This window comes from Mytilus californianus, unplaced genomic scaffold, assembly GCF_021869535.1.
Source record: "Mytilus californianus isolate M0D057914Y unplaced genomic scaffold, xbMytCali1.0.p SCAF_5, whole genome shotgun sequence".
In the NCBI taxonomy this organism is placed as follows: domain Eukaryota; kingdom Metazoa; phylum Mollusca; class Bivalvia; order Mytilida; family Mytilidae; genus Mytilus; species Mytilus californianus.
In genome coordinates, this window is record NW_026262701.1 from 121,753,954 (window position 1) to 121,780,832 (window position 26,879).

At 31.8% G+C, this 26,879-nt stretch overlaps 1 protein-coding gene across 4 annotated transcripts in view; it reads right to left on the reverse strand.

Moving 5' to 3' along the window:
- Nucleotides 1-26,879, reverse strand: part of LOC127700935 (synaptogenesis protein syg-2-like) — a 114,277-nt gene that overhangs the window by 64,438 nt on the left and 22,960 nt on the right. For 2 of the 4 annotated variants that reach the window (XM_052204668.1, XM_052204665.1), the window contains exons 2-3: nucleotides 20,836-20,976; nucleotides 5,971-6,102 (exon numbers count right to left, since the gene is read on the reverse strand). In XM_052204668.1, coding sequence (XP_052060628.1) covers nucleotides 5,971-6,102; nucleotides 20,836-20,890 — 187 coding nt within the window. In that variant the 5' untranslated portion in view covers nucleotides 20,891-20,976. Of the gene's footprint in view, nucleotides 1-5,970; nucleotides 6,103-20,835; nucleotides 20,977-21,062; nucleotides 21,189-23,427; nucleotides 23,664-26,879 lie in introns of those variants that run through there. The other 2 variants (XM_052204666.1, XM_052204667.1) reach the window with 2 other exon arrangements.

The following is a 26,879-nucleotide window of genomic DNA, read 5'->3' on the forward strand; positions in this document are numbered from 1 at the left end:
AAAGTATGGTTCAATATATTTATAACTTTACTGGAGGATCAACCACATCCGAATACAAAGTATGGTTCAATATATTTATAACTTTACTGGAGGATCAACCACATCCGAATACAAAGTATGGTTCAATATATTTATAACTTTACTGGAGGATCAACCACATCTGAATAACTTTTACACACACTTTACTAAGAACATCCGAATACAAAGTATGGTTCAATATATTTATAACTTTACTGGAGGATCAACCACATCCGAATACAAAGTATGGTTCAATATATTTATAACTTTACTGGAGGATCAACCACATCTGAATACAAAGTATGGTTCAATATATTTATAACTTTACTGGAGGATCAACCACATCTGAATAACTTTTACACACACTTTACTAAGAACATCCGAATACAAAGTATGGTTCAATATATTTATAACTTTACTGGAGGATCAACCACATCCGAATACAAAGTATGGTTCAATATATTTATAACTTTACTGGAGGATCAACCACATCTGAATACAAAGTATGGTTCAATATATTTATAACTTTACTGGAGGATCAACCACATCTGAATACAAAGTATGGTTCAATATATTTATAACTTTACTGGAGGATCAACCACATCTGAATACAAAGTATGGTTCAATATATTTATAACTTTACTGGAGGATCAACCACATCCGAATACAAAGTATGGTTCAATATATTTATAACTTTACTGGAGGATCAACCACATCCGAATACAAAGTATGGTTCAATATATTTATAACTTTACTGGAGGATCAACCACATCCGAATACAAAGTATGGTTCAATATATTTATAACTTTACTGGAGGATCAACCACATCTGAATAACTTTTACACACACTTTACTAAGAACATCCGAATACAAAGTATGGTTCAATATATTTATAACTTTACTGGAGGATCAACCACATCCGAATACAAAGTATGGTTCAATATATTTATAACTTTACTGGAGGATCAACCACATCTGAATACAAAGTATGGTTCAATATATTTATAACTTTACTGGAGGATCAACCACATCTGAATAACTTTTACACACACTTTACTAAGAACATCTGAATACAAAGTATGGTTCAATATATTTATAACTTTACTGGAGGATCAACCACATCCGAATAACTTTTACACACACTTTACTAAGAAATAAACAAATCTCTAGTCAATGAAGAATGCATATAATAATTTATTAAACAAGAGGCCCATGAGAGCCTGATATCGCTCACCCGTTATTTCAGCTTCAGGCATTTGACTTATTTGCAGATCTTACTTTGCTGAACAATTTTGTCATTTACACTTTCTCTCTTTCTATAATAATATTAAAGATAATACGTAACCCAAAACTGTAAAATTTCCTAAAAACAATTTCTGGACAGTAAATTGTCCTATTGGTCTGAAGATTACTTGACAGGTAGATCTAAACCTGTTTAACACTTTAACCTATGTCAGTTTTGCTCTTACTGCTTTAGTTTTTGAGATGAAAGCCAAAAACTTCTATTGATCCCTATGTTCTATTTTTAGAAACTGCCGCCATGTTTTTGAATGGATCAAATCCATGAATACAATCTATAAACTAGATACCCTAAGGAACATTCGATTAAAGTTTTAAAGTATTTGGCCAAGTAGTTTCAGAGAATAAGATTTTTGAAAAAGTAATTAGACTTTCACAAAAAATGTAAAAAATGTAAAAAAAAACGTTTTAAGGGCAATAACTCCTTAAGGGGTCAATTGACTGTTTTGATCATGTTGACTTATTTGTAGATCTTACTTAGCTGAACATTTATTGCTATTTACACTTTCTCTCTATCTATTATAATATTAAAGAAAATAACCAAAAAAAGTAAAATTTAATAAAAAATAAACTATTTCCAACATTAACCCAATAATGGGTTGTCGAAGTTGTCTGAAAATTTCATAACAGATAGATCATGACCAATTTATCACTTTAACTCCCTTTCACTTTTGCTCTAACTGCTGTAGTTTTTGAGATTTAGGCCAAAAACTGCTTTTGTCCCCAATGTTCTATTTTTAGCCATCGTGGCCATGTTTGTTGATGGATCAAAACTTCGGATACAATTTACAAACTAAATACCTTAAGGAACATTCAGTTAAAGTTTGGAAGTATTAGGCCCAGTAGTTTCAGAAGAGAAGATTTTTAAATGTTAGCAAACATGATGAACAAATTGTTTAAAATTGTCTTTGAAGGGCAATAACTCCTTAAGGGGTCAATTTACAATTTTGGTCATATTAACTTTTTTGTAGATCTTACTTTCTGAACATTGTTGCTGTTTACAGTTTATCTCTATCTATAATAATATTCAAGGTAATAACCAAAACTGCAAAATTTCCTTAAAATTACCAATTTAGTCGCAGCAACCCAACAATGAGTTGTTCGGTTCGTCTGAAAATTTCAGAGCTGATAGATCTTGACCTATTGAACATTTTTACCCTTGCCAGATTTGATCTAAATGATTTAGTTTTTGAGATATAAGTTCACATGGGGCCCTTTAGGCCCGGTGAGGTAAAAAAGAATTGTTAAAAAAAGAACAACACTTCTACACTATGCATATTTGTGAATTAAAGTCTTGTTAGGTCACTTGTTGAATATTTTTCAATATTTGAATACTTGGATCAGTTATTCTTCTTATAACAACACCTAATGCTGCCTGACATTTGAACTTAGAAGAGTGTAAATACAGGATTTATTATAGCTTTAATTTTTTGCACATGTGAAATATCAGTTTTTATTTGACTCAGAAATCACTGTAATTCACTGCAATCAATGTAATAAAGTATTAATAGGTTTATAATTTTAACTTATTTATTTTTAAGTGTCCCTCTAAATGATTCTGAATGGTTTGATTTGGTGTTATTTATGTGTCAAATATTTTTGTCTAGTTACTTGTGTGTCATTTTATTTTTCTCTTGTTACTCATGTGTCATTCTTTTTTCGTCTAGTTACTTACGTGTCATTCTATTATTGTCTTGTTACTTGTGTGTCATTCTATTATTGTCTAGTTACTTGTGTGTCATTCTATTATTGTCTAGTTACTTATGTGTCATTCTATTATTGTCTTGTTACTTATGTGTCATTCTATTATTGTCTTGTAACTCATGTGTCATTCTATTATTGTCTAGTTACTTGTGTGTCATTCTATTTTTCTCTTGTTACTTATATGTCAATCTATTTTTGTTTACTTATTTATGTGTCATTTTATATTTCTCCCAGTTAATTATGTGTCATTTTATTCTCTTGTTACTTATGTGTCATTCTGTTTTTGTCTAGTTACTTATTTGTTATTCTATTATTGTCTAGTTACTTGTGTGTCATTCTATTATTGTCTAGTTACTTGTGTGTCATTCTATTATTGTCTACTTAGTTGTGTGTCATTCCATTATTGTCTTGTTACTTATGTGTCATTCTATTATTGTCTAGTTACTTGTGTGTCATTCTATTATTGTCTTGTTACTTATGTGTCATTCTTTTATTGTCTAGTTACTTATGTGTCATTCTATTATTGTCTTGTTACTTGTGTGTCATTCTATTTTTCTCTTGTTACTTATATGTCAATCTATTTTTGTCTACTTATTTATGTGTCATTTTATATTTCTCTAATTAATTGTGTGTCATTTTATTCTCTTGTTACTTATGTGTCATTCTATTTTGGTCTAGTTACTTATTTGTTATACTAATTTTGTATAGTTACTTATGTGTCACTCTATTTTTGTCTAGTTACTTATGTGTCACTCTATTTTTGTCCAGTTACGTATGTGTCACTCTATTTTTGTCTAGTTACGTATGTGTCATTCTATTTTTGTCTTGGTACTTATGTGCCATTCTATATTTCTCTTGTTACTTATATGTCCTGATGTGGACAAATAAACATGATAAAAACAGAAATAAACCAATTTTCAAAATTTTTGGTTTTTTTAAGTTTAACACATATATTTAAAAGTTATATTTACAGATATGATATTTTCTTTAACATTTTTAAAATTAATAATGACACTCAATATTAAAACATCAAATTAATATTTTAACTTACACTAATGGATGTCAGGAGTTATTCTGCATTTGAAGAGTTAAACATCTAAGAAATTACATCACAATAATTTTTCAATGAAATTATAAATTTATAGATGAAAAACAAAATCTGAGAGTATTGATGATATATACTATGTAATACAGTCTGCACCTTTAGCCACTAGTCTGATGGTCCAGACTTGTAAAATGTTATTGGGACTAGTAAGGATTTGCAAATATTTGTTTAGACACATAAGTAAATTGTTGGAATATTGGTCTTCGGACTAGTAGTTGGAAAAGATTTTGGTGCAGACAGGTAATATATGAGATTATTAGTGACTTTATTGTAGATACCTGATGTAAGGTTTTATAAGACAGTAGTTGTGTAATCTTGGATTTACTCTAAAGGTTCCATAATAACTACAATGTCTTTAATGGTAGAACTATAAGGTAGATATAAACAAAGTGTATATATATAAGTGTTGTTTTCATACATTGCCTGACAAATTGAATTTCCCCATGGCATATGTAATCTTAGTTATATGATGAAAAAGTACATTCATGAGAAATCTTCTCACTAGAAAGTTGTAAGGATTGAACATGTTCTACTGCATCCAACCAAATATAAAATCACATGGTTAGACTGGTTACTACAGTAACCCAGTCACATAACAAGAAAGTTGTAAGGATTGAACATGTTCTACTGCATCCAACCATATAAATCAAATGTTTAGACTGGTAACTACAGTAACCCAGTCACACTGTAATGATTATAAACCATATGTAAGTAAAAAGGTAGGTGTTATAATGGTTACTTTTATTTCAATTTAAATCTCAAAATCTTCATAAATTGAAGTACTTTATTATTAGAAGTCCATTAATGATTTAATCGACATGAGACACAAAAATCATACATATTTTGCCCCGTCAGATCATTAAATGACTTCACTTACCTATTAAAAGTTATATAGCCAATGTTTTATGACTCAAGGATTCACTGGGAACAGGATCAGTGAGGGTAAAATTTATATGATGCAGGGGACTGGAAATATTTCAGGTTGTTTTTTAATCAAGTGGATAAGTAGTGGGTATGGTACAGGGGATGGGTGTACTTACAACCTACTAGAAGATAAATAGCGGGTATGGTACAGGGGGTGGGTGTACTTTCAACCTACTAGAAGATAAATAGTTGGTATGGTACAGGGGTGGGTGAACTTACAAGCTACTGATTCATTATCATAAATTTAAACAGTATTATTGCCCACTTAAAAAAATGCATTTGTTATTCAGACTAAATTCATGACAAATAGGAAAATGCAATTAGAATTCCAAAAACAGAGTTAAGACAGGTGCTTAATTAATCCTATATACTTTCATTCCTTCATTCCTTTCAGCATTGTTACATTATCATTGATTATCATCATGGAGAGAAAGCCTGATTATGAACATGATGAAGCTGCTGAACTAAGAGAACACTTCCCCTGAGGGTAAACCTATTGCTGACATGTTGGATTAAATGTCTTTTTACAAAACTTTCTGACTTCAATTATAAATCAAACATTTACCATTTTCAAATTTATAATATATTATGTTGTAAATTATACTTTATTTGATTATTAAAATACATGCACATGATTTGGAAACAAGATTGTTCTCTTTATGATAGTTTAATTATATTATCTGGGCCAGAATATATATTTAGGGATACATTAACCTATTCTAAATACTCAAATCCATGTTATATCAGATATGAGTCCGACTCAGACAAGTCCAAAATTGTAAACACATTTTTATCAAAATACATGATTGACTTGAATAAGTCAGAAACAAAAAGAGACTTGTTTATGTCTGAGCTCTGTCAGACTGTACATTAACAATCTTGTAATAGGAACAACTATATTAGATTGCTGTAATATTTACCTAAAGGTTCTCCATTAAATATCCACTGAATTCTTCCAACTTGGTTTTTCACTTTACATTCAAATGTAACACTGGTTCCCTGAACAACTCTTTTATCTTGTGGGGTAACAGTAAATTCTTGCACAGCAAAAACTGAAAGGAGACAGCAAAAATGCAACCTACCGATTCAAGAATCATACTAATACATATATGCTTGATCAAGTCTGATCATACAGCTTCATATAATAAGTGCTTATAGCTACATCATTTGGTCTTTGATGGATAGCTGTTATAGTTACATCATTTGGTCATTGATGGATAGCTGTTTCATTGGAAATCATACCACATCGCCTTATTTTTATATATCATTCTGATTCACAAATTATATGCTTCATACTGAATCACAAACAACAGGTATATATGTTAAATCAAATCTCCTCACAACAGGTTCATACTGATTCATATATGTTAAATCAAATCTCCCCACAACAGGCTCATACTGATTCATATATGTTAAATCAAATCATACCAAAACAGGCTCATACTGATTCATATATGTTAAATCAAATCTCCCCAAAATAGGTTCATACTGATTCATATATGTTTAAACAATCTCCCCAAAACAGGTTGACACTGATTCACATATGTTAAATCGAATCTCCCCAAACAGGGGCGGATCCTGTCATTTTCAAAAGGGGGGTTCCCAACCCAGGATAAAGGGGGGGGGGGGGGGGTTCCAACCATATGTCCCCATTCAAATGCATTGATCGTCCAAAAAAAAAGGGGGTTCCAACCCCAGAACCCCCCCCCCCCCCCCTGGATCCGCCACTGCCAAAACAGGTTCTTACTTTCATATATGTTTAAACAATCTCCCCAAAACAATTTTATACTGATTCACATATGTTAAATCAAATTTGTAGTATCTCAATCTTCTGAAGCCTATGAGAAGGAACTGACAAGGAAATGTTAAGTGAAACATCAGAAAGCAATTTCTAACTAACTACTTTTGTTTGCCTTATTTGAGTTTCTTTTTATATTTTGCATAATATCTTATAGACTGATTGTTGACACAACCCTGGCTTTATTTATTTACTAAGATATTTAAGTCAGTATATTGAGGTACTTGTATATATTATTATGTTTACTATAGCTACTAGAATACAGTCAAGTTTTCTACACTATTTGTATTGGTAGACTATATGTAACAATATTGATAAATCACTGTTATTACTGGTTATAATAAACATTCTAATTATATCAAAGGGACAATATATACCGCTTTATTTCACCTCATGGGTTTAAAGCTTTTCTTTAAAGATAAAATATTTGGTTGTTAAAATATTTGATTTAAGTATGAGAGATTTAGTTAAATGTTTGCACAAGTTGTGACCATTGTAAAACAACAATTAGTTTATTAAAGTTTCAAATAGCAAGACCTTTTTGGAGACTCAGCCAATACAAACAAAAAATCTGAAATAAAGAGCTGTCTTTGGAGATAATCTAAGGCTAGAGGTACAGGTTATACTGTACTAATCTTGGACTACTATATTAACAATAATCAAGTTTTTTGCCTTTTGGCTGCACTCACTTGCCAAAAAGATTAACATTGTGGCTCACATCTGATATTCTATGATACCAAAGCGCAGAAAACTTGATAATCTATCTGCACAAATCTTGGACTGGTATATTAACTCTGATCATATTAAAGAGCTATCTTTGGAGATATTCCAAGGCTTGAGGTTTTACTGTAACCTTGTTACTTTAAGAGAGGCAGAAGATACTAAAGGGATATTCCAACTCATAAGAGGATTACAAACTGACAAGTCGATATGGCAAAAATGAAAAACAACAGAAAGACAAACAACAGTATATACAAAACAGAAAGAAGAAAACTTAAAACTCTTTCCCCAACAAAAACCAGTGGTGTTCTCAGATGTTCTCGAAGGGTAAGCAGATCCTGCATCATATATGGCACCCGTCATGTTGCTTTAATATGTAAACTTTTACAAACTCTGTGATTCCACATTCGAAGAAAACAGGACAGAATTGCGTTTACTACAATTAAACACATCCATCTTCATCTGTGAAACAGATATTCTATAACAGTTAACAGACTTGTGAAGGTGACTGTAAACAGATGACTTCAACTTCATCACTTGGAACCTTTGGTTTAACAGCTTCCATGTAAGCAGCAACCATCTATTAAGGAAATCATGATAGGAAATGCAAGCTCTGGAATATCCCATCAACTGGAAGATATATACTCCATATACAGGCACTCCTGGAATGTTGCTACATTAGAAATGAAAAGTTCAAATTCAGAAGCTCTTTTCTCATAAAGTTTTGATCTCAACCAACCCTCAATGTCAATTTCTAAATCTAAGTCAAGATATGAGGTAGACTTAACTGTATCTGTTGTATATTTAATGTCAAGTTTGGTTGGATAGATGCTTTCAATATAGTAACCAAACTTTATATTATTTTATTTAATGATAGGACATCATTTATAGGGCAGAAAGTGAAGTTAAATATGCTAGCATCTATTTATTCTTCCTAAGATCCTCCTGTATGTAGTCTGCCTCAAATGAATAAAGGATCAAGTAAGCAAGAGGAGCACAGTTGGTGCCCATCGGTATGCTGATTGTTTGTTGAAAAACACATCCTCAAAACGTAACACAACCCAACCCCCACCCCACCCCCCAGTAATCCATTTTCCAGGAGGCACTAGGCAATAATATGTATTACTAATCAATTGGCTATTCTTGTTGTTGATTTGAGCATTATAGACCTATACCCCATATCCACAGGCACTTGTCTCAGAATTTTTTTTCCCTATATACCTTAAGTGTTATATTAAGGTATATAGGGAAAAAAAATTCTGAGACAAGTGCCTGTGCCCATATATTCTTTAATCTAACAAAAACAATTCTAAGATATTAACTTATTATTTTAGAGAACTCTAAGAACAAATTAAGAAAATCTATGCACTGTAACGAACAAATAGTTTATATATAATATATGTAAGGAATTCAAATTATTTTTTAACTTTGTTATGTTTGGAACAAAGAAATAATAAAACTGGAAATTTTAGAGAATTAACACAGAGTAAACTAATTATAACTTTTCTAATTGAATTTTCTGCCTAACAAGGACTAATCACCACAAACATAGTAAAAGCTCTATTAATTTGTCTTAATTGACATAATAAACAATTTACAAACTAAAATAAACTCCTCAGCTGGAACCAATGATGGAGAACATTTGGCACAAAAGTCTTGTAATTTTTCTACATTGATAATGGCTGTTGTAAAATGATGGAAGATTTCCAATAATTGATTTACTGAAAATTCCATCTTAATTCAGAAATCAGAGGTATGGAAGTTTTCTTTTTAATTGCAGATTTACATATATTGACCTGCAATTGAGAATGAAATTGATTATTTAATGGTTTTCAACCAATTTTACATTTGATAACATACTTAGTTTTAATATACATAGCAATGATAGTGAAGGGATTTCCTTCTGTTTGTTTGTGTTGAATATTTACACAATAAAAACAATATGCAGACAAGTAAATAAGAACCACTTAATCTGTGAATCTGACCCCACAAATTCCATTTCAATTTAGTACAGTAGGTGACAAAATGGACACAGCAATAAATGATGCAGCATACAACTGGATAATCCAATTGAAATTAAACAAAAGTAATAGAACTCTTTACTATAGAAGGTAAAATAAGGTCAATCCAATCTGTCTCCTATGCAATAAGACTCAGAAACAATAGATCATTTCATTCATTCATGCACTACTGTACATGATGTAGAACGGTTAAACAATATTTTAGAACTAAGTACTCATGCAACTGTCAATGCGAATGTGGATGAACAGATTTTCTTTACCTTATAGAATACAGAAGTAGAAAAGACTGCTTTGCTCTGCACATTAGATGGCACATTAGATGGCACATTTAACCCAATATGTTATTCACCCAGTCAAATGAGTGGATCTATAAAACTAAGTTATCTCTTTTTCAGATTTTAAAGTGAAATAAACTTTTACTGGATGTTGAATTATCAATGACTCTGAAAACTGAGGAATGCCTTTAAGGCTGAATTTTTCAACATCACAAGACAAAACAATCATGACAAAGACCAAGTTGGCATATTTGGATGGTTTGCATCTGTTTCTAATCTATGGTCTTTAAAAGTTGAATGCTAGTGAGCTATAAATGGTGAAATCCTAATCATTGGGACTCTGTTGGTTAGTTGTCTCAGTCATGCCAGTGGAAATCATACAACATCACCTTAGTTTATACTAACAGAATGAAATCTGGTATCCTAAGAGTACAAGATAAGGTAACCTAACATAATAATAAAATGTGGCCATGGTTCCCTGAGGGTGCAAAGGAACCTTACATAATAATTTGGTCTGGTGTCCTTAGAGTATGAGGGAACTTAACAGAATGAAAATTGGTGTCATGGGTGAACCACACAACTTAACAGAAAGAAAACTGAAAACTGGTGTCCTGGGTGAACACCACAACCTTACAGAATGAAAACTGGTCTGCTGAGGGTGTAAAGAAACCTATGTTAACAACAATATCTGGTCCTGTGAGGGTAGGAGGAAACCTATACTAGGAGAACAATGCAATGTGGTCGCCTGAGAGTCCGAGCAAACCTCGCAGTACAAAGATATCTGGTCCCCTGAGATTATGAGGAAACCTAGCAGTACAAACATATCTGGGCCTCTGAGAGTACAAGGAAACCTAGCAGTACAATGATATCTGAGCCTCTCAGATTACGGGGACATCTAGCAGTACAATGATAACTGGGCCCCTGAGAGTACGAGGAAGCCTAGCAGTACAATGATATCTGGTCCCCTGAGAGTACGAGGAAACCTAGCAGTACAATGATATATGGTCCAACAAGGATAGAAGGTACTTATTTGAACATTAACAATGATATCTTGTCCCCAGTACAAGGTTACCTACGAAAACAATGAAATCTGGTCCCCTGACTATATATACATACGATTCATAAAAAAAAACTATAGGAGTCAAGAAACAGGATTTATAACTAACATGAGATGTCTGCTAGCAATTGAGACCCATATAAAAAAGGAGACTTTTGATATACAAGGTGGGCGAGGGACTAATGCCAGCTCTGACAGCGAACAATTTTGTCACACCAGCAAGACCCAAAAGAACTATCATAGCCAAAGTATTTATAAACTGTGAAACAGATAATATAATTGAATGGCACATAATAAACAACACCCTAGGACTTAAAAGTGCCAGACAGCAATAAGCCACAATATAAACACTCATTTTTATTGGAAATAATTATAACCTGGAACCAACTGCAAGATAAAGTTGTGCGTGCAGATTCTGTTGAGGCATTCAAGACTGCGCTACAGGAACACTGCCCATAACAACAGCGCTCTTCTCCACCGTGTATAAAAGCCTAAATAGGATTCTACATGTTCCCATACAGACAGGCCGACAGACTAGCCCTCAGGTTCCAAGGTACCAAATTAAACATATCAATGCAATATCATCTCCTAATCCAGTCCTATCTGAGAGCAAGTTCTTTTTCCTGTGTTTTATTAAACTGTATATAGCTGTGGATTTTTACAAATATTGGAGTTTTAAAGCCTTTATCTTTGGGTCAGAACCAGGATACTCACACATGAATAAAATGTCATGAAATAGAAGTTCTTTCATAATATAAACTCCAAGTGAAAGAAATATTCTGTTATATCATGTATATTGTTTCCACTGGAACAAATATTACAATCTTTAATTATTCCTAACGGAATAAAGTGTATAGAATATTTGCTCCAATAGGAACAGATATTATAGCATTGCCTATAACAAAGTTTCCAGGGAACTTCTGTTAGGCAGAACAAATATACATTACCAGTACTCCCCCTTTTTTCACAGTGTGGAATTTTCAATTCTAATTTTTCGTCACTTTTGAAAAAAATGAAAAGTAGGTATTTAATTTTATGATGATTACAATTATATGCTTTATCTGACCTTTCTTTTTAATATTTGAATTTATAGGACAAACTTGCAAGTACAACAAGAACAATCAAATGATAAAACCCCATAACTACAATCAGCAAATATATATTAAGATAAATGTGGATAAATAACAGATGATGTCCCTGCTTGCATATCATATAGTTATAAAGGGACATAAGTCATAACTGAAGAACGGTAAAAGTGACGCTACCACAGGCACTTGTTTCTATCCATGTGAAGCCCCACTATCAACGTATATTTACGTTGATAGTGGGGCTTCCCATGGATAGAAACAAGTGCCTGTGGACGCTACCCAAATTTGAACTTGATCTGAGTTTTGTGGTAATAAGCATTGTGTGTAAGTCTCATAACATTTGGTTGAGGCAAACTAAAGTTATAAAAAGGGAAACAAAAAATTTGTACTTGATCTAAGTATTGTGGTAATGAATATTGTGTATAGGTTTCATAATGTTTAGTTTGGGCAAACTTAAGTTACAGAATGGAAACTAAAAATTTTGCAATGGTTCGATTTATAAAGGGGCATAACTCAATAATGGTTAAAGTGACACTACCCAAATTCAACTTGATCTGTGTTTTATCAGTGGAAGTCAAAATTAAACAATGCGTTGTATAAAGCATTGATTGTAGTCGATTCAACTATAATCATGGACAAAGGAAGATAACTCCAATTTTAAAAATTACTTAATATTTAGAAGAAAATAAAAAATTTGCAATTTTTCCATTTATAAAGGGGCATGACTCTAGAACGGTTAAAGTGACGCCACCAAAATTCAAACTTGATCTGTGTTTTGTGGTAATAAGCATTGTGTATAAGTTTCATAACATTTGGTTGAGGCAAACTCAAGTTAGAGAACGGAAACCAATTTTGGGACGTACGTACAGACGGACAAGGGTAAAACTTAATGCCCCCACCGCTACAGCGGGGGCATAAAAACTGGTGATTTCATCTCTGCAACAGATATGAGATGGTTTGTGTCTACAGATCCTTCAATATACTAACTTTTATTTACTGTATGTCATGTATGTTCAATATCTTAATCCTATTTTGTCCCTTTTCACACCTCTATAAAGTGCCATGATGTACAACACATGATGTATGTGGTATCATATCATTTCAGATACTATATGGTTTAAGATAAGATAAATTGTACTTCCAATACAGGACCCATTGTGGGCAAAATCAGTACAATGATTAGCACAATAAACCTTTACAATATAGATCAAGTAGATAGTACACAAGAAAAACAACTCAAATATGGAATGTAACATAAGTTAGAAATATAACCATATGAACCATACTGTTATTAAAAATATAACCATATACATGATATATATGTGTAGGATTTAATAATGTCCCCCATGAACCCTCAACCGGACATTATTTCATAGTAAATACTGTCCATGGACAATATTTACTTATTTAAATGTGTTCCAGACACAATTTCCTATAAAAATATGTCCTCAGGTATGAAAAAGTGTCCATGAACATGGACATTATTTAATACTATAATTCTGTCCAGGTGGACATTTTCTCACAGGACATTATGTCCGACAGGACATTTTTTGATATGATTAAAGTATTAAATGATATCCATTGCCTTGTTATTACTGGACTATTTTAACCTATAATTGCGAATTTTAATACATTGTTACTTTGTCCAGAGAGTTGTATCATTGGCACTCATACCATCCTTATCTTCTTATTTATATTTTTTAATATAAATGTATAATGATTTAAATTCAAACAAGTAACAGATGTTGTTCAGTATTATTTTCCTTGGAGGACACAATTCAATAACATCACTACAAAAAATTGTCCTGTAGGTGGACCATATTTCATAACTGTTGCTTTAAAATGCTGACCACTTAGGGGACAATATTTCATGGCAATGGACAAAATTTAATACCAAAATTCATTTTTTCTTTTGCCTTCTTCTCATAAAAAATATAGTAAAGTTCTTCACATTTGATTTTATAATTTACACACTTCCTTCTTATTGTTCTTCTTTCATTGTCATTTATAGCATTAGCTGGGTATTTCTTAGAACATAAATGTCTCTATATTCACTTCCCTCCATTGTTTGTTTGTTTATGTAATAGTTATACACGGAGGGATAGGTGTGTCTTGATAAGAAACCCCGACGGCAGGAGGCCGGAGGGGTTTCTTATCCAGACACGCCGTATCCCAAGGTGAATAACTAACTTACACCCAATGCTAAACCCTATATTTTTAACATTGATTATTAAATGAAAAAGAATGGATAGCATATTTATTGACAAAATCCAACCATGAATTATAAGAAATTTTTTTTTTTTTTTACATGAAACCCCACTAGTACATGTAACCTTACTTTGGCTATGTTCTTTCAAACTTTGACAAGTGAGTAGATTTTACAAATGTCAAAGTTGCTGTTTTGCATATTCCCGTTAAATCCTGGTGCTAATATCGATCAGAAGTTCAAGGTTGACCGTTTCGTGCATTCTTATCACACAAAAAATACATCATGCTCCTTGTATGCAGTTGTCAATATGGATGGGTATAAGACGGACGACATTTTGAGTCAATCGTTGGATTTGGTAGAAGAGACTAAAGATAAAGGCAATATTATAACCAAAAGTACTTACATGTATCAGTTTAATGAAGGTAATCATAAATGTATTTTTTATGTTACGGTTTTATAAAAAAAAAAAAGAAGCCCCCCCCCTTCTCGAGAATAAACAAACATTCATATTCGAACACACCTATCCCTCAGTGTGTCCGAATATAAACAAACATTCATATTCGGACACACTGAGGGATAGGTGTGTCTGGATTAGAAACCCTACGACCGGGATCCAAGGGGGGGGGTCAGAGAGTTAGAATACCTGTTTTTTTTAAGGTTCATCATAACAAATGGACAAAAATGGCTGTGTTTAGACCTCAAAAACTACTCCGAGTACAGACTAACCTTAAGAACAATGCTTTAGAATAGAGACATATGACTGGGATCAAAAATTTTACCTTCAAGTAAAGGAGTATTTAGGGAGCAACCATTTTAACTTCAAAGGGGTTTTGGGGGGGGGATTGTTTTTTGTCAGAGTCAGAAATTGTTTTTCTCACAAATCACGAACAATTTTATTTAGTTTTTCAACGCTATCAATCAAATTATTTTTCCCTTGAAGGAATATTTTTATTCAAAATAGATGCTTAATACTTTTTTCTCTATTGGAATTTCCTAAAATGTGTTTTTTAATATCTTGAAACAACTTGTAGTGAACACTATTAGTAATTTCTTATGTTCATGCTATCTAAAAAATAATCGATTTCTATTGTAATGAATAACAATGGACTTTGTTTTCGGGATGTAGAAAGCAGGGGTTTCCAGAAACCCCGCTCGTCACACCTTGTGGTCAAAATCCATTGTTATTCGTAACAATAGATCTATTCAATTTACACTTGTTTCAGAAATAGAAACTATGAAGTATAACAATAGAACTGGGGTGTAATTTGTATATTAATCAATTTCTAATCAATCGTTCAGATTTTATTAAAATTCAAGTATAATAAAACTTTTTAATGACCTTTGTATTACTTCCCTTGGAGGACACAATTTAATAGCAACTTCTATGAAAACTTGTCCTGTGGGTGGACACTATTTCATAACTTTTGCAGTAAAAATCTGTCCACTTGAGGGACAATATTTCATGGCAATTCTATGAAAAACTGTCCAGGTGGACACTTTTTCACAGGACACTATTATGTCTTACATATGAACCATAATGTTCAGTGTTCTTTGACCATGCACCATAAGCAGCATCATATCCACTATAAGATTTTATGACATGTATCAATTAAGTACTCCTCATGGCTGATGCAGATGCCACTATAAGCTTTTATGACATGTATGAATTAAGTACTCCTCATGGCTGATGCAGATGAACAAAGCTATCCAAATGCAGGAGTCACCAAGAGCAGGTGCTTGAAGGACACTCAACCAAATAAACAAACATATGAATATTTACAATATATTTATATAATAAATGCTAAAAAATTTATTATCTAGTCCTTTTTTGGGGGCTGATGCACATGGACAAGAATACTAAACAGTTATCAAAATGCAATAGTCACCAAGGGCAAGTGCTAAAGGGACATTCTATTATGTACTGTAAAAATTTAGTGCAAAAATTATTTGGTTTTGGATGCAGTCTCTAGCACAACTTGTCCCAAGGCTCTGAGAAAAAAAGTTCTTAAAAACAATTAAAGACAAGGAAATAAATTATGAGGATTTTTAATGAGAGCACACATTTCAAACAAGATATCCTTCTTTTCCTTATTCATTAACTATGTTGTGATGTTACACTATTGTTTCAGATAAGGGTGAAGGTTTGGTACCATTAAAACATTTAAACCCGCTGCAAATGTTTGCACCTATCCTAAGTCAGGAATCTGATGTTCAGTAGTTGTCGTTTGTTGATGTGGTTCATAAGTGTTTCTCGTTTCTTGTTTTTTATATAGATTAGATCGTTGGTTTTCCCGTTTGAATGGTTTTACACTAGTAATTTTTGGGGCCCTTTATAGCTTGCTGTTTGGTGTGAGCCAAGGCTCCGTGTTGAAGACCGTACTTTGACCTATAATTGTTTACTTTTATAAATTTTGACTTGGATGGAGAGTTGTCTCATTGGCACTCATACCACATCTTCTTATATCTATGATCATGGGTAGTCAACTTATCATAACTAAATTAACTGATCATGGGTAGTCATAACTAAATAAACTGATCATGGGTAGTCATAACTATATAAACTGATCATGGGTAGTCAACTTATCAAACCAAATCAACTGATCATGGGTTAAGTCAATTCAACTTATCATAACCAAATAAACTGATGATGGGTAGTCCACTTATCATAACTAAGCATGCTTAATAAACTGATGATGGGTAGTCCACTTATCATAACCAAATAAACTGATGATGGGTAGTCAACTTATCAAACTAAATCAACTGATCATGGGTAGTCAATTCAACTTATCATAACCAAATAAGCTGATGATGGGTAGTCCACTTATCATAACCAAATAAACTGATGATGGGTAGTCATAACTATATAAACTGATCATGGGTAGTCCACTTATCATAACCAAATAAACTGATGATGGGTAGTCAACTTATCATAACCAAATAAGCTGATGATGGGTAGTCAATTTATCATAACTAAATAAACTGATGATGGGTAGTCCACTTATCATAACTAAATAAACTGATCATGGGTAGTCCACTTATCATAACCAAATAAGCTGATGATGGGTAGTCCACTTATCATAACTAAATAAACTGATGATGGGTAGTCAACTTATCATAACCAAATAAGCTGATCATGGGTAGTCCACTTATCATAACTAAATAAACTGATGATGGGTAGTCCACTTATCATAACCAAATAAACTGATGATGGGTAGTCCATTTATCATAACTAAATAAACTGATGATGGGTAGTCCACTTATCATAACTAAATAAACTGATCATGGGTAGTCAACTTATCATAACTAAATAAACTGATCATGGGTAGTCAATTCAACTTATCATAACCAAATAAACTGATGATGGGTAGTCCACTTATCATAACTAAGCATGCTTAATAAACTGATGATGGGTAGTCCACTTATCATAACCAAATAAACTGATGATGGGTAGTCAACTTATCAAACTAAATCAACTGATCATGGGTAGTCAATTCAACTTATCATAACCAAATAAGCTGATGATGGGTAGTCCACTTATCATAACCAAATAAGCTGATGATGGGTAGTCAATTTATCATAACTAAATAAACTGATGATGGGTAGTCCACTTATCATAACTAAATAAACTGATCATGGGTAGTCCACTTATCATAACCAAATAAGCTGATGATGGGTAGTCCACTTATCATAACTAAATAAACTGATGATGGGTAGTCAACTTATCATAACCAAATAAGCTGATCATGGGTAGTCCACTTATCATAACTAAATAAACTGATGATGGGTAGTCCACTTATCATAACCAAATAAACTGATGATGGGTAGTCCACTTATCATAACCAAATAAACTGATGGGTAGTCCATTTATCATAACTAAATAAACTGATGATGGGTAGTCCACTTATCATAACTAAATAAACTGATCATGGGTAGTCCACTTATCATAACCAAATAAGCTGATGATGGGTAGTCCATTTATCATAACTAAATAAACTGATGATGGGTAGTCCACTTATCATAACTAAATAAACTGATCATGGGTAGTCCACTTATCATAACCAAATAAGCTGATGATGGGTAGTCCACTTATCATAACTAAATAAACTGATGATGGGTAGTCCACTTATCATAACCAAATAAACTGATGATGGGTAGTCCATTTATCATAACTAAATAAACTGATGATGGGTAGTCCACTTATCATAACTATATAAACTGATCATGGGTAGTCAACTTATCATAACCAAATAAGCTGATGATGGGTAGTCCACTTATCATAACTAAATTAACTGATGATGGGTAGTCAATTCAACTCATCATAACCAAATAAGCTGATGATGGGTAGTCCACTTATCATAACCAAATAAACTGATGATGGGTAGTCATAACTATATAAACTGATCATGGGTAGTCCACTTATCATAACCAAATAAGCTGATGATGGGTAGTCCACTTATCATAACCAAATAAACTGATGATGGGTAGTCCATTTATCATAACTAAATAAACTGATGATGGGTAGTCAACTTATCATAACCAAATAAGCTGATGATGGGTAGTCCACTTATCATAACTAAATAAACTGATCATGGGTAGTCAACTTATCATAACTAAATAAACTGATCATGGGTAGTCAATTCAACTTATCATAACCAAATAAACTGATGATGGGTAGTCCACTTATCATAACCAAATAAGCTGATGATGGGTAGTCCACTTATCATAACTAAATAAACTGATGATGGGTAGTCAACTTATCATAACCAAATAAGCTGATGATGGGTAGTCCACTTATCATAACTAAATAAACTGATGATGGGTAGTCAACTTATCATAACCAAATAAACTGATGATGGGTAGTCCATTTATCATAACTAAATAAACTGATCATGGGTAGTCAACTTATCATAACTAAATAAACTGATCATGGGTAGTCAATTCAACTTATCATAACTAAATAAACTGATCATGGGTAGTCAATTCAACTTATCATAACCAAATAAACTGATCATGGGTAGTCAATTCAACTCATCATAACCAAATAAGCTGATCATGGGTAGTCCACTTATCATAACCAAATAAACTGATGATGGGTAGTCCACTTATCATAACTAAATAAACTGATCATGGGTAGTCAACTTATCATAACTAAATAAACTGATCATGGGTAGTCAATTCAACTTATCATAACCAAATAAACTGATGATGGGTAGTCCACTTATCATAACTAAATAAACTGATCATGGGTAGTCAATTCAACTTATCATAACCAAATAAACTGATCATGGGTAGTCCACTTATCATAACCAAATAAGCTGATGATGGGTAGTCCACTTATCATAACCAAATAAACTGATGATGGGTAGTCCACTTATCATAACTAAATAAGCTGATGATGGGTAGTCCACTTATCATAACCAAATAAACTGATGATGGGTAGTCCACTTATCATAACTAAATAAACTGATGATGGGTAGTCAACTTATCAAACTAAATCAACTGATCATGGGTAGTCAATTCAACTTATCATAACCAAATAAACTGATCATGGGTAGTCAACTTATCAAAGTTACCACAATTTTTCTTAGCACTCTGTTATAGTTTGCTTTTCTCATTATTTAGCGAGGTGCAATTAAGATAAAAAATCTTCACCTCCATAGCTTGAGCATCTGGGACAAGCTCTACCTGTCCAGGAATATATGTGGTATCTTAACATTTCAGATACTATATCATTTATATGTGTATCTCAAGATTTCAGACACATGTAGTATTGTACTACAAATGTATATGATGTATATATATGTTGTATCTTAACATTTCATTATTTATGTTATTTGTTGTCATTCTCCATTGATGATTCAAACTTGTTTGTAAAACACATACTAGATAATCACTGATGCTGTTATATTTTGTATGTCAATTCTATATGCTGTATTGCTTTTGAACAAAAGACTATTATTATTAACATTTCAGAGCTTGTTATATTGTTAAAGATACAAGTAGATTACTAAGAAAAGTAAGCCAATAGAAATGTTGTAATCAACATTCCAGGTGTCTGTCTCTTCATGTTATAATTCATTTTTTTAATGTATGATATTTCATGGTCAAATAAAGGCTACCATTCTTTTTAAAGCAAACTTTGGCAATAATTTTATACCAGTTTACACAAAAAACTGCCAGCAATTCCCAGTTTTACCCAAACTATACAAATATCAATGTATGAACTATGTCGTCTCACTGGTCCCCCTCTTCACATAAAGGTTATATAATAATTATTTTTCTAAGACATGTTAGGCAAACAAAAGTATTTACAAATTATTTGTGTTTGTCAATTATATTGAAATTAATGTAAATTTATCCAAATTACTCGTAAAAAAATAATATATGTTTTGACTTATCTACATTACTAACACGAAAAGATTAATTCAACTAAATGCAGCAACTCTTCAGATTGGTCAACAGCATATACTGCATACATGTATATTATTGTTATGCAAATGTTTCCATCAAATTGTTTTGTTTTAAACATGCACTACTAGGCCCCTTATTTGGTGAATAATAATTGCTATTCTTGTTCTGATACATGTAATTCAATTATAAACATTTATATAACTCACCTGAAGTAATTAAACATGTAATCCAAATATAATAAACTGTATAATCCATGGTCATCACTATAACATAATTCACAATCACTTAAATCTCAATTGTAAACTTTGGAATCCTTGAAAAACTTGGCTACAACTCACACCACAATTCTGAAAGAAGAAAAAACACATAATTTATAGTACAATATTTACAATTATTGCACAGGCTTCTTATAATTATCCTTGAGATGTCTTACATCAAATCCTACAGTAAATTCTCTTTGTATACTTTAAGAAACAGTTGATTTGAAGATAAGTTTGGTAATTGATGACTTCCTGCAGAAAGAATACACAACACACTTATCCAGCCATACCTTAACATTCTTGCATGCGCACATGTCAGCACACAATACTACATGGTAATCACTTGTCTTATTAATAAATCTATCTACAATCTCTGTGTAGTGCCAAAATATGCATAAAGGCTACACCTAATTAATTATTTGTTCTAAGGCCAAGCTTATATCACCTCGTTTCAGATTCAATTAGTTTGAGAAAACCTTTTCTGTCGTTTTATTTCAATATCATTAAATTGCTTAGAATTACTAATTTACTAACTCATAAAGTCCAGAGACAGGTCCCCACCATATGAAACCCTCAATGGCTCATGAAGTTCAGAGACATCAATCTTAGCTGGGGGGAAAAGTCGTTCGAAAAAAAGTCACACATTTGGTAACAAAGAAGTTGAAGGAAAAAAGTCACACATCTGATATATGCAGTAAAAAAAGTCACAGGAAAATTATTTTTATTTGAAAATGAAATTATATGATAATTTGTGTCAAAAATATAGATTTAAAGAATGTATGTTATGTTTTTTTTTTAATACAAATTGTGAATGAAACCATCAACTTTCTCTTACTACAAATAACTAAGTTAGAATAAATGAAACCATTAACTTTCTCTGAACTACCAAATAAAGTTAGAATACATAAAGGGGACTGGCATTTCAATATTTCTGTTTATTGCAATTGAATAACCATTCCTTAATCATCAATTAAATGTTGTCCATACAGATGAGGAGTTTTTAAAACAGTACACCAGATTGTTACCAGGTTATATAATTAATTAACTGCCTAAAACTATTTACATTGCCTGTCAGTTGTCTACTGTCTGAACAGATTACACATTTATAACACCATAAAAAAATATAGGTTGTTTCTAAATATCCATTTACTTATCAATAAAAGTTCCACATAAAGTTTTAATAAGATAGAGAAAATATATGAAAACCTTCTGAAATTCTTAAAAAAAAGGAAACTTTTACATTAAATTTCGTATTAATTTAAATGTTCTTATGATTGTGATTTTATTTCCTGTGAAATTATCTCTTACAAGTTACATTCATAAATCAACATTTTCATCATTTATAACTGTATTTCACATTACTTTTCACTGTAGTAATATTAAAAGTTTCAATTGGTCAAATTGAGAAGGTAATCTAATTATAAATATTCACTCAATCAGAAGACCCAAATACTGAATTTTTATAAAATTTGAACACAGGATTTCTTATTGCACAGTTTCTATGGTCTTAACATTAAATATAAATAAATTATATTAAAATTTGTAAACATTTATTTCTGAGCATCTTTTTATATTAGAGAGAGAGTTATCTTTGTTCTGATTTTAATGAAATTCTGGAGTAAAAAAAGGATAGGCACTGAAATAATTTTTCAATCATTTGTAACATCAAAAAACCGATAGAAAGAGTATAATATGGTTTCACCAAATGAAAACTTTTTAATCTAAATCATGTAAAACATTAAACAAAATGATACATTATTATGATAAGCTTTCAAAACAATTTCATGTAAATTAATCAAACAGACGAAGTAGGTTTCATTATCTTAAACAATCATAAATGATTTAATTTGATTGATTGGTGTTTAACGCCACTTCAGCACTAATTCTGCTATTTCGTAGCATTCAGTTTTTATTGGTGTAGGAAGCTGGAATGTCAGGAGAATACCGCCGACCTTCGGTAGGAAAACTCACAGTCACAACCCTAGTCAACTAAGATTGGAGTCCAGCAAACCTACCACATGCAGGATTCGAACTCACAACTTCAGTGTTGACAGGCTTGTGATATAGCAGTAATTAGATTACTTAGACCACAGGTCACAGAGGTCCCAAAATAATCATATATGAAGTAACGTAGCATCCAAAAAAATTTCATCTAAAACAACCATACATTTGATCTCTAGTGGAGAGTTGTCTTATTCATGCATTGGCAATCATACCACATCTTCTTAATTTTAGATGAAGTAAGGTGACATTCCAAAAATATTCCAACTACAACAACCATACAGATGAAGTAATTTATCATCCAAAAATATTTCATCTAGAACAATCATAAATGAAATAAGGTAACATCTGAAATCATTTCATCCAAAACAATCATAAATGAAGCAATATACATGCAAAAGCAAGATAAAAGCAAGATGTAAAATTCAATACATTGTATTTAAAAACAAATATTTCAAATTAACAATAATTGCTTTCTAAACATTAAGTTTTATCATTGTATTTATATTGTTTTATCTCAATTTATAATTTACTTACCACCAAACACTACAAGAATAAGTCACATAAAATATATGTAATCCTTTGTAAAATGCTTTTAGATTTCAAAAATGTGTAGGCACAAAAGACATAAATAAAATAATCTGTGCTTGTATAGACGTAGCCTGAGTTGATGTCGATATTCAATACTACAGGACGATCTCTTCCTTTCTTCCCAATGTATTGGAAAAACTATGAATGTGGTTCGTGTTTACTTTAAATCCTTCAGTAAAAATCAAACACTTAACCATGCAATGAAAAAGAATTTTCACAGGTATGTTTACAAGCTTACCTTGGGTTACCTGTAATTTTACATCATTTTGTCATGCAAAGAAATACCATGGAGAAATTAAGGTTCCATACAAAAGATCGCTATTTTCTTTTTGTTGATCTAACTTCTATAGTTAAATTTAAATGATTGTTATAAAAGGCTAACATCATTAACTAAATAATGAAAATCAGCCCTTGAAGAAGTACATTACAACAGGGCTTCAAGACAGTAATCAAATTACACTATTAAACCTCGTACATAATCATCAAAAGTCATGGATATGAATTTAAATTGAGAATTAAAAATTATGAATTCAAAATCTTTTTTTCCACTTTAAGTCTTAGCACACAAAAGATTTATAATTTTTTTCTATTTTTGTGAGAGAAAAAAATAATCTAAAGAAATCATTAAAATTGAATGAATTATTGAATTACCACTAATTGTCTTCATTGATAATTCATAAATGTAAGAAGTCTTCTGATATGGCTTCAGCTGTTAAGGTGTAAAAACTATCAAGTCAAAAATCATTAAAATATAACGAATACATTTATCTCTATTTTTTAAAACAAATCTGATTAACTCAGTTATTCCACTTCCCAATAAATTCTTAAAGATATTCAAGTAAAACCAGTATACCTTAAAATGATCAAATATAACAAGTGGATACAATTTATGGTATCAGCTAATCTGCATAAAATGTATTAATATTATCTGAATAATGCTGGATTTATGATAACACCTGTACCCTGCCCAAAGATAATGTCACCATTGTAAGGTGTCAGAGGTGACACTGTTGTTTAATTATCTAAATCACTCTCCATGTTTCCATCTAGGGGTGAATATATAATCAGGTATTAACTTTAACAAATGTTTCCTTATTGGTAATCAATTATATCTACTATGGAGCCTTTCTGCAGCAGATCACAAAGTCAAGATAAAAGGATGTATAACACAAAAAAAGGATAACAGGTGTCCTAAATATATTGGACAGTACAGCAGAACAAAATAACACCTTTGAAGAAAAAAAAAAACACATGGCGTAACAAAAACAGCAGTTAGAATTCAGAAACCATGGTATAAAAACATTATAACACCAAAATTGTGCTTTTAATATTATACACATAGTGTACTCTGGGACATAATATATTAGTATAACAGTCCCTGGTGTACTTTAGTCTCAAAATTTAAAAAACAAATCCCAAATAGAACATAGAAAAGCTGTTATTATTGTTTGGATTACCCCAAAATCTAGATAAAAGTTGAAATTTTGAACACATGAAATAATTACATGTATCTTGTCTCTTTAATTGTGTCTGTAAAGTTTTATCACTTTCAAGTAATGAGACACCGACCATGAATCTTTTGATGGGACATGTGCTTTCGTTTTCTCAGGTCAAACATTGTTTTCGACTTTATTCAAAAACAAACTAATTTTTTAACAAGAACATTAAGAAATTATTTTGAAAACTCAATGTCATATTTCCCCCTGATTTTCAAAGCTTTCCTAATTGTATTCTATAACTTTACAGTAAAATAATTTGTTTTAAAATAAACCCCTCCCCCAAAATAAAAAAAACAAAAACAAAATAAAAAAAAAACTGTAAAAAAAACACACACACGTGACGGTGCCTAATGCCGAAACTTATAATTCTTTTGAAAACGTCAAAGGGAAGTAATTTTTATAGCTCAATTAAGCTATATGGTTAACATAAATTGTACAACTTCAAAAATCAAGCCTTGTTTTAGATTACCCCCGAACTCAGCCATATATAGATATATTTCGAATCCCTCCGAGTTAGAGAACAATACAAGGGACTTAACTCATAATAGAAGGGTTGTGTTTAAACTGGAATTCCTCCTGCAAATGGGGCACTAGGAATGAGTGATACATATACTACACATGTTCGTCTTCACAGATTTAATCATACGGAACTTAACTAACTTAATTAATGGCTTAAGAGTGTTATCCCTTTGATGTAAATATAAAAAAAAAATGGGATCAGAAAACTATGATGATATAGGGATGGAAAAACCACAGGCGCTTGGGTATAGGATTTGGATATTTTTTTTCATTGTGAATTTGTTTGTACTGAATATTCAATTTTTTATTTTGATACCACATACTTTAATATGACTATTGTTCTTATCTTACATTGTTTCGGGTGAATTTCTTTTATCAACTCTGAAATCACTTATCCTTTAAATACGTCCCCCCCCCTCCCCCGGTTTTGATAGTAAACTAAGGGATAGCATCAGAGTTGATAAATACATCCAAAACAGGAAATGTTAAGTATGTGGTATACACATGGAAATTTGAATATTTAGTGCAAACAATGACGAGAAATCCAAATCCTGTAACCAAGCGCCTGTGGGAAAACAGGAATCAATGTTGAAGACACAACACAGAGACAAGTTGTGTCAAGTCAAAATCTGGAGCCCAAAGCCCATACGGAAACTGGCGAGAAGACAGGCAAAAGTCGACAAACAAGGGACAAGTAAGACAAAGACAGCGGACAGTGTTTTGATACAGAAATGATAAGTCAAACAGCACCCATCAAAACATTCATTTCATTTTATTTACTTGACAGTTTTTCATTTATATCATTTTGGTCGTATGACTCTTGTCGTGACTCGTTGTTTGTGCATACAGCTATCGGGGTTTTGGCTTTGGGCGTTCCTAACGCGGGTGGGTCATGAGGTACGATTCGGACACATGAGGTACGATTCGGACACATGAACGGTACGATTCGGTACATGAGGTTTTTGTAGTGTTGTTTTCATTTTGTACACCCTTGTATTAATATTTTTGCTTATTTTGTGCTTGATTGGGAAGGTGAATATGGAATTGTTTTACTATATTTTTTTTGTTGGTGTCTTTGTCGGATTTGTATGTATATTTTTTTAGTCATTTTGGTTTGTATACATGTATCTGTGATGTATGTTTAAACAGTTTTGGCTGCTAGGTACCAATTATTGGGAAAGTATATATGAAAATATTTTTTACAATACTGTATGTACTATCAACTACAAAAAAAGTTTAGGCATCTTTGTCAGATTTATTTGTATGTTATTGTTTTAATTTCTAAGTCAGTTGTGTTTATACTCTTCATGTCTGTTATGTATGTTTACACAGTTTTAGTTGCTGGATCCAAATTATTGTCATGTTTTCATCAATTATGTT